This window comes from Sabethes cyaneus, chromosome 1 (assembly GCF_943734655.1).
Source record: "Sabethes cyaneus chromosome 1, idSabCyanKW18_F2, whole genome shotgun sequence".
NCBI classification, from domain to species: Eukaryota; Metazoa; Arthropoda; class Insecta; order Diptera; family Culicidae; genus Sabethes; species Sabethes cyaneus.
In genome coordinates, this window is record NC_071353.1 from 107155174 (window position 1) to 107165638 (window position 10465).

Here is a 10465-nt window from a genome sequence, read left to right on the forward strand (position 1 = left end):
TGTATGGATGGGTATGTCGTCAACCGTTTTTATTTGATGTTGTATGGATGAAGTGCACGATAATTTAAAATTTTCGTCGTGTATAATATTTGAATGTTTCGAAAGTACATTAAGTAAAGCATGTTTTTCTTCTATGTTCAGGTGCGAAATTCTAATGAGTTTCGCGACATCCTGACAGCTTAGCTTTTCGTGTTCTGAAGTTTGGTTTAAATTAATTTCGACTTTTGAGAGAATTCCGTGTACTTGTGCAGGTTTTGTCCATTTGAATGTGATTTGTTCGCCATAATTCATGCTTAGAGCTTTAATAAATCCATTTTGAGATTTGTAGAGTCCGGCAGGAACTTCTGCGTCTCCTATCCTGATTGGTCTTTTTAGTAGAACGTCACCACTTTTTTCTGTTACTGGTATTTCCAAAACTGTAGCAGTGTGAGCATTAAGTTTTATTTTCCGGTGATCCAAGATTTCGTATGTTCAGCTTGACCGTTTGTTTTGGTAAAACGAGTCTGTGGTTTGCAATATCCAAAATTGCTTCAAGTTCTGAAAGAGTTTCATATCCCAAAATACCATCAAAAAATGAATGGAATCTGAGAAGGTAAAAATTAGCTTTTTCGCCAGTAGCAAACAATTTAATGGCTACCTTTTCACTGCTTTTGTGACTACCTGAGCTATTTGAAATTTTAATTGTTTTGCATGGAATCCGTACGTTTTTTGGAACCAAATGTGGAGATATGAAATTTTTATTTGCACCACTGTCTATAAGGATTTTTGCCTGTTTGCCAAAAATGTTAAATGTGATAAATGGTAGGCCGTTAGTAGCATTTATTTCATAATGTCCTTGTAAGAGCCTATCTGAAAATTTGACTCTTCTTCCGCTTCTGAAGCTTCACTATCTGTTTCAATTTCTTCATCCTTCTCGGCAGTATGGTTAAAAAGCCTATTTCGTTGATTAGATCTAAGGGATGGGTCGATATCCATGGGCGTAATTCTGTTTCTGTCCGATGATGGTCCAGGTTTTGGATTGGAATAATTTTTCTCATGATTGAATGGTTTGTAGTTCTTTTCTTGGTTAAATGGCTTGTAAACTTTGCTATGGTGAGGTTGCTCGTGTGCAGGTTGTGTTTGAGATTTCGTTTTTTCTGCGTTTTGGAAGCGACATAAGAATGCGTATGCCGTTTCTAAATCGCTTGGCTGAGCAGTTTGGGCATACCCAAAATATGGTTTACTCAGTCCATTGATAAAAGCTGCTAGAACTTCTTGTTCTAAGAAATGATTTATTGCAACCCAGTGTTGGTTGTAAGTATCGTTTCGTTTGGCTAGAGATTTCATGTTTATCATGATCTCTTTCGTACGTTTGTAGTACGTGTGCAAGGAATCTTGCATTTTTGTTGACCATAGTTGTGTCTGGTATGTAGCAATATTGTTACGATCACCATAAACACTTTCTAGGACTGTTGCCACCTCTTCGAACGTCGAAGGGTTTCCATTAACACAGATCGTATCACGGGCTTTGCCGTCGATCTTGTTTATTATAGCCTGTTCGTAAACAGCGAGTAATTCGGCTGTTACGAGTGGCCTGAATAAATTTAAAGTTCTTCTAGCTGATGTCAGCCATGAACTTAATTGTTTCTTATTCCCATCAAAAGAGGGAATCGTTCTAATAGGATCAGGAATCCTATAGAAATCAATTCGCCGGTCCTCCACAACGGGGGCCTGCTGCTGTCGTTGCAACTGTTGCTGTTGCTGATTTTGTTGTTGTCGGAGATTTTCATTTTCCAACTGGAGAGCGCCGATTCGCTGCTCCATATTTTGAATCGAGTCAAACAGGTGTTGGAAGTTTGGCTCCATTTTTCTAGTATATTTTAATGCGTTAACTCTAGGAACGGGGTTAAATCTTTTCATAAAAAGGGAGAGGAAATAAGTTACTCACGGTTCTTTACCCTTGGAGGATGAAAATCCACCAACTTAGTTGTTTTCCGGTCCGAGCACCACAAATCGCCTGCGGGTTGAGGGATGGCCGTCGTCTTCTCGATGAACACTGTAGCCGGGTTCTCGTAGTCAATGGTTTGACACTAGCACTTTGTCCGAAACAGTTTTTGATTGTGCACTATTTTCTATGCCACGGGTTGGGCCTTTTCACTAATAGATTAATTTGGCTTGCTAGTCCGAGTTTTCACTAAGTCGTAGGGTAAGCCGTACGACTGCGCCAGTTACGTTAGGGGTTCATTTATATTAATAAAAAAATAAACTTTTATTCACCATCACTTAATCTAATACAGAGTTTACACGTTTTCACTACCTTGAGGTCTAACAAGAACTGACTACTGCTGCCGCTAAAGTCTACTTCTGAACCTAAGCTGTTGGCACATTCTGTGTTGTCAGGATTTTCGTGTCCGAACATGCTCCAGGTGTATCCAGGCTGCATCGAAGGCTGCATTCTGCTGTGTCAGGAATCCGGGCGTGCGAAAGTTCTGGGCGAACTCCAGCACGCTGATGTCAATCGATATTGGTGCCGGATGTCTGATGTTGAGGTCGGCAATATTTGTGTTAAGCGTGGCGTGCCGGATGTCTGATGTTGAAGTCGGCAATATTCGCTGCTAAGCGTGTGTTGGCGTCTTTGTCGGCTGTTCCATGTTGAAACAGGGAAGAGCCCACGTGTTGTTGATGTTGGTGCCGCTAATGTCCATAACTATAGATCCGATGCATTCTTGCGCAAGAAGACGACCAAGACTCTAGACGCGATGTCCAGTGAAACTAGAAACTTACCGATCCGTTGGCAGCAGCGAAAACTTCGGCTTGATGGTTCGAAGCTTTGATTCTCCTATTAGTCTTGATGGAGGGACTGCGCGAAATCGGCTTCAGAAGTCGGCGTTCCTTTGGGTCTCAACCTGAACAGTAGAAGAGTTCTGAGATTTCTGCGATCGATAGCCGTTGCAGGAACTTGATTCATCTGCGTTGTTCGGGTGAGCTTTCCTTCGTGGTTGCAAGAGTGGCAAGCGTTGACGAGATTGAGGCGACTTCCTTGTTCTCGACTTCTCGTAGTCAAGTCTGTTGCTAGCTTCGGGGTACATTGGCGGCCATGTATCGGTGTTAATCTCTCGAGTCGTGTTCCGGGTCGCTTCTAAGGCGTGTGCGATGCCGTACGCAGTGTTGAAAGTAACCAGTTTTTTGCGATGAGCTCGTCACATACATCTCTTGCTTCGAGCCCATTCAAGAATTCGGTCTAGCAGCAAGTAGTATTCGCAGTAGGTAGTACTCTGCTTAAGCCAGGAAGCAAACTGCGCGATGGTTTCGCCCTTTTGTTGAACGATGCTCCTGAATTTGACGCTCTCGACGAACTTCCACATCCGGTCGAAGTGGTTTACACGGGTCGTGCGTAGATCCGCGTAGAGAATCGCCCCAAGTAACACACAAAACAAGTTAGAAAATAATATTCGTGGAAAGTAGTCGCTTAAGAGTACTATAAACGTACTTAGAAAACATATGTCGTTATTATAACGGTTTTGAGATGTTTTGTGATAACATGAATTTATTTGACAGCTCATATCAAATGAATAATGTTTGTTTTGTCAACATGTCAACACGAAGTTTCTATTATGACTCCATTACTAAATTTAAACTACTGGAAGAACAAGTTGTAGCTTATGCTATAATAACGTTTTAAATTGGTATGAAATAACCTGATACATACTTCTTTCAATACTTGTTTCATTAGACTTCCATTTTTTGCGCTTTTCAGGTAATAGAGAAATTCTGATATATGTAATATTATACTGTTCTATAACAAGCTGTGTTGCTTGGGGCTGTTGGATCACAGGAAGAAATGATAAACTTTAGGGTGTTATTCAATTCGGCCCCCATGTAGAGCCGGGCCAAATTCCCGTGTTGGACCTCCAGGGTGCTACTGAGCTGTAGCGCCCGTTCGAAATGATTGAAATAATCGGCGACGGTCGTACCTTCTGATGACCGGCGCTGCTGTACTGTGAACGAAGGAGCTTTCGGCGATGGAGCAGCAGCGTCTCCAGCCGGAACCTGTTGAGCGAATGCGGCGACGGCACTTCCAATCGATGCACGGAGGGCTTCTGCAATCATTGCGGACAATGCCTCCATAAACTCGGGACTTGCGTTAGCCATTTTATATCACGGGAAGAATGCGCGGTGCGATTCTAACCTTACCTCTATGATATTATATGACCTTACCTCTGTAGCGAGTAAAGTTTTTCGACTAATCCCACTTCTGACACCAAATTTTCGGCGGGTATGTAGGTATGTCGATATGAGAAAACTAAACGGAACGATTAGTATAAAACATAACTTTTATTAAATAAAAGTAATCGCGAAAATTAACAGACGTACATAACGCGTAACGCGCGATTTTATCTTCTTTCTATAACTAACTGATAATCGGTTAACAAGTACACACTAAGCAAATTTTGAGCAATAAAAACGAGTTAGGGCATTAGGCATTAGGGAGAGTTTTTGTAAAATTGTTAGAATTTCGTACCGTCTCTGTTAGCTAACTCCTATCCCTACCTCTATTCCGGCTGGGGTACGTAACCTTGGTTGTCGTCCGCAGACAGTGATTGCATTGCATCAATTAGCAAGGAAAGGAAAGAGGAACTGGATTCCTACTGTGCCCAGGGGCACATGCGAAAGAATAAACGTTGCCAAATTTAGAACACGGTTGAGAAACCTTACGGTAATCCAGTGCTATGCGTCAACAGATGCTGCCGACCTGCACGATAGAGTTTTTACTGCTTCACTTGGGCGACTTCAACGATTGGCTTAAGCAACGCGACCTTGAACGCGTTGTAGGACGCGATGGCTTAGGAAAGATGAGCAATATCGGGTAGCTGTATACAGAGTTGTGTGGTAACAGCAACATGGTCATTGTTTTTTTTGTTAGATTATAGTTACTTTAACTTTTGGGTCATTCGTGACTTCTGCGGGGTTGGGATTTGAACCCGGGTTATCGGCGTGAAAGGCGTGAATGCTAACCACTACACCGGGACTGACCACATTGTCATAGGTGGTAGCTCTTTTCTTATAGACCACGTAAGTCACGTAAGCGTCCCGCGACGACCGAACAGAGAACCAAATTAACTACATCTGCATCAGCCGTGTAGTCAACTCGACTGCTGATTGATTAAGGATCAGAGCGTCGTTCAAGGAATTAAACCGTTAATAGTTCTCTAGCGCTGTTTCGTAGAGACCTAATTAACAGTGTCTTGAACGACGGACTAAGCTTTCGGATTTACGGCAGTCAAGTTAAAGGTAGGATTGGTGAGAGAAAAAAATAAGACCTGACGGTCGTGAGTTCACGTTTAAGACTAATTTTATTAATACAAAAGTTGAGTTTATATACAAATTTACAAAACTAACCTAACCTATACTCCTATTGGAATCAAAATTCGAACTGGCCTGAAAGGGTGAAAGAGAAAACAACATTTACTGGGTTCCAAATTCCCATAGCCAGCTGGGCCTATATTGCACCTCCACCCGCAGGTCAGAGGGTTCATCGCGCGCGTGCGCCTCGGGATCGTTAATTCAACTCTCATTGCCTGCTCCTTCTGCGGATAACAGAACTCGTCCGTGATAGACGAGGCTTTCGACGGTGCTTCAAAGGTTCCCTAAAATTCTGTTTCATTTCACTTTCATTTACGCCTAGCCACTTTAATACCCTACGCGAGTTGCGTTATCGCATACTAAATCTCTATGCAACCAGAAAAGAAGTTAGAAAGACACGATTACAGTAGGCGGTTGCATCGATTCAATTCTAAATTCGTGACCGAAATTACAAATATGGTTCTAAAAGGTGCACCTGCATAGGTCATAAAATCGGTCCTATTGACATTTTCCTTTCCCACGAGTAGAGTGCTCGATATGCGCGTACGCACCTGAATCAATTATTCTTCTCTGTCTGTTACTTCTAGAACAATAAGCATTCAACTTGACTCGTTTATCCTTTCTCATAGGAGCTAACCCTTGCACCTGCAAGTTTACAATTGTCTTACGCATTGGAATGTAAATATAGAAAGAATAAACAATTGTGCCTAAGCGTTGGTTCATTGACATGTATCTTTCATACTTTCCCTTTCTGAACACCTGTGAACCTGTAAATTTTCGGTTGTTTAAGCTAAACATATTCCAAATTTTATGACTTAAACTCTATGTCTTAAGAGAACAGGTGTGTTCTGTGCGCAGGAAGTGAGTTTACGTAATTTGGTTACAACTTTACGAATCTTAAAGACACTTATTGCATACAACTTCAAATAACGCTCCTTGGCGTCTTTATTCCCACGCCAGTAAGTTAAATCTATGCGATTTGTAAATAAACTTTATAGGAAAATATTTAATTCGATTGAAATGATTAGTACATCCGTTACAAGCCGAAAATAGCGAAGGAGCCTTCTTGATCTACGCAATAAACACAACGCCGCGATTGCTGAGATACGTTTGCGCGTCGCACGTGCCCAACGACGGGAGGGAAAAGTTGGGTGCCGTTACGACTTCCGCCGATTGGAGAATCCTAAGTTGAAAGGAGCCTTTGTCGAACAATTTGAATCCCGAGTCTCGCAGTTGTTACCTAGTGGAACCGTCGAAGAGTAATGGATCGGCATTAAGAATGTCTTCATCACGACCAGTGACGAAACCCTCGACAAAGTGCGCAGCGGGCGGAGGGAGCGGATTTTGGATGAAACTTGGAGAAAGATCGACAGGCAGAGAGAGGCGGAAGCCGGCATTGAGCGAGGCCGAACCAGAGCGGTTATGACATGCTCGTCAATTATACGCCGAATTGGAGAGGGCTGTTAAACGAGCTTCTAGGCAGGACACGAGAGCCTGGACTAACTCCCTAGCCGAAGAGGGAGAAATCGCCACCGCCAATGGTGATATCCGTTAGTTGTACGCCGCCTTAGTAGTACTAGGGTCTATACTAACCATTAAAGGACAGCGCTCGTCAATTACTGACTGATCGTACAGAACAGCTTAAGCGATGTACTGAACATTTTGAACAACTCTTTCGAATTTCAAATGTCAGCGACCTGCAAGACCCGCAGCGCATGACGCTAATAGTTCGTCGCAGTAATCACGTAAAGTCTGAGGCACCATCACTGGATGAAATTCAGGTAGCAATCAAGAGCGCAACAGAGCGCCAGGGATAGACTGCATTTCAGCCGAGATATTCAAAGCTGACCTATCTTTGTCAGCCCAGATGATGCATCAACTATTCAGAAATACTTGGGAACCACAATTTTTCCGGTGGTTTGGATGCAGCGAGTATTGGTCAAAGCCCCTAAAAAAGGTGACCTAACTGAACGCGGTAACTGGCGTAACATCAGGTTGCTCTGTATTACTCTAAAAGTCCTGGTCCAGGAGAAGATCGCAGCTACTCTCTGGCGGTAGCAAGCTGGATTTCGTGCTGACCGATCATGTGTAGACCATATCAAAACACTCTGCATTATATTGGAGCAGATCAACGAATTCCAAGACTTTCTTGTATTGGCGTTCGTTGACTTCAAAAAGGCGTTCGACCGACTCAACCACGAAAAAATCTAGGTCGCAGTTAGGCGTAGAGAAGTTCCAAATAAGCTGCTCCATCTTATCGAGGCTTAGTACGAGGCGTTCTCGAGCAAGGTGTTGCACAAAGGCATCTTGTTCGACCCTGTTACTGCTGGTATGAGACAGGGTTGGACATTATCACCGCTGTTTATTCTCTGTACTAGTTGAAGCTATTGACAGTAGACCAAATCGAGTATTACCTTGAAATCCTCTAGCAAGGAGGCAGCTAAATGACCATGACCTAACCGACGACATTGTTTTGCTCGCGCGTCGATATGTAGAGCAAATTGAATGGCCCCTCCGAGTGCTCCCAGGTAAAAGGTCGGTCTATGGTAGTGAACACTGACAATCCCATCACCTTCACAGCAACGGGATAACAGGTTGAGCAGATGGAAGCCTTTCAATATCTTGGTAGTCAGACAACACCCAATGGTGGTACCGAGATTGATATAGTCACACGGATCAGGATGGCATGGGTTGCCTTTGCAGGTCTGCGGAACATTTAGCGCTGAAATCAGATCACTCTACATGCGAAACCCCAAATTTTTAACTCAAACGTTAAATCCGTATCCGAAACGTCTCAATAGAGACGACGCAAAAACTGCTTTCTGCGTCATTCATGCCTGGTGGCCTGACAACTGGATATCCAACCAGGAACTCCAACGTCGTTGTCATCAATGGCCGTTAACAACAAAAATTCATGAACGTAAATGAGAGTGGATAGGACACACCTTCAGGAAAGGAGCGAACGAGATCCGAGATCTCTATAGAGAGGCACTCGACTGGAATCCATAAGGCAGACCCAGAGATTCATAGCGACACATCTTAGCCAACGACATCCGAGTGATCGACGAGATCCTGTCCTGACGACAGGTAAAAGCCATGGTGGGTAACCGTCGGCAGTAGAGATCTCTAATTTCATCCCTTTGTTCTGCCTGACTGGCTGACATGGACCAATTAGTAAATAACTAAGTAGTCCGACAACAAAAAAATCGAAGAGCGACCAAAAGTGTGTTAAGTATTACAACCAAAGCACTATTGAAGGCACTTTTGTGGGTAGCTTCTGGTTCTAATTGAAGAATGAATCGATGGAGTTCTTGCAAAATATCCATGCAATCCACAGCTGTATGAGCAACGTGGGAAGCGTAATTTTCATAGTTGCAGCTGGCACAACACCCGGATTGATTCTATATATGTTACGTGAAAATTTCAAGCGCGAATGACACATCCTGACTCGACATGCGCTACATATAGGAACGAATCAGAAACAAACGAGCCAGGGAAGGGAGAAATCGTTTGACCCAGACTGTTCATTGTTCCGTTCGGAATAATATCAGAAGTTTGGTGCTGCGCAGCCTGGCATTCAGCCTGAAAGCGTATGTGTATGTAAATAGAATTATTTCATGCCAAGTGAATTTTGTCGGATATTTGCATTATTCACCTAAGGACGAGATCTCACGAACGGACGTTTGCAGTGCACAGTTACTATTTTAATATGAATGGCAAGAGTGTGCCGTGCCGCAGGATTAACGCTGAAAGCTGGCTAGGGGCGCTGAAAATATTTACTTCTGTGAACATTTGTTTAATCAAAACGCAATAGTGTTCCCGTATTGCAGGGCGGGATGGATCCGTTCGGAGGGGGCTTTCCCGCATTAAAAATTGTACCTTAAATTAAGCGTACTGCACACGCACTTTGAGGTTATCATGCACGTTACTATAGAAACACCATCGGTTAAATACCATTGTGCATTGATAAATCAATGCTGAATATAAAGTTTCTAAAAATAATGTATTAACGTTAATGTATTTTGCATAATTTAGAACCCGTAGCTATCAACTTAGTACCATGATTAGGAACCTAAAATTTACAAATTTGAAAAGTCATACAATAGAAAGGAATCATTCTGCTTTTATGGTACGTCAACTAACAAAAAAAAACTAGCCAGAAGGCAACATCTTCTGTTATTTTTATTCAGTTTCCTTGTAATTAGCTGCATTACATCATTCTTAAACTGCCATGCCACACATAACGCGCACCAATAATCATTTTTAGTTCTTTTATTTGTTCATTCAACAAAAAGAACATCTCCACCACATTCGCATGGACGAAGAATGGGAATAAGGTATATTGTTTGCCTTCGTCTTATAAATTGGATTTTGATATCATTTCTCAAACCCATCCCATCGCATTCAAGAAGAGGATGACGAGCAGGGGCTGTGGGTGCGTGTGATGGGAAAATTCAAAAGCTCTTCACTCGGGCTGTTCCCACCACAGTAGTTGAGTAGGGATACCGATAGGGGATCCAACATAACTATAATATGAAAAAAATTTATACACCACCAGTTGGACCCATCGCAGATTGCGCTTATGGAGGTGCAGCATTAGTAACGCTTCTACTACAATATCCAGGCGTTATTGCTAGACATTGGGAACCCTACGTATCGAAACGGAGGGATAAAAATGCGTGTTCCTGACTCGAGGATGCTGCTAGATTGGATTTAGGAGGAATAATCAAGTAATGTAGTTCACGACAGTTTCCCCCTGGCAGGATGTTCTATTGTTGCATTATAATAATACATTCCGAGTAATATAACAAGAAATAATGCTATTGACTTTCGATAACAGTACGCACCGGAGTAATGTTTCAATGATTTTTTTCCTTGCTTCTTTTTCTTCCGTAGAATACGAGGGGTCACCGCGACGTTTTGGACTCAGTTTGAACGAGGACAGCCCATCGTACTATATTTCGTCGAATTTTAAGCTCAATTTGACTTCCCCATCGCTACTAACACCGCCACGTCCAGGCTTCCCACAGCGCGTAATGCCGGCAACTGCCACTAGTAACAACAGTAACAACAATAACAATAACAACAACAACGCAAACAGTCCCAGTGCCGACACAACCCC

The 10465-nt window shown here is 42.7% G+C and overlaps 1 protein-coding gene across 1 annotated transcript in view; it reads left to right on the plus strand.

Annotated features, from left to right (window-relative positions):
* The window catches only part of LOC128746362 (probable serine/threonine-protein kinase DDB_G0282963), a 79389-nt gene that overhangs the window by 42232 nt on the left and 26692 nt on the right, over nucleotides 1–10465 (plus strand). The window contains 1 exon segment of the mRNA XM_053843419.1: nucleotides 10240–10465. This exon segment is cut by the window's right edge and continues 535 nt beyond it. Coding sequence (XP_053699394.1) covers nucleotides 10240–10465 — 226 coding nt within the window.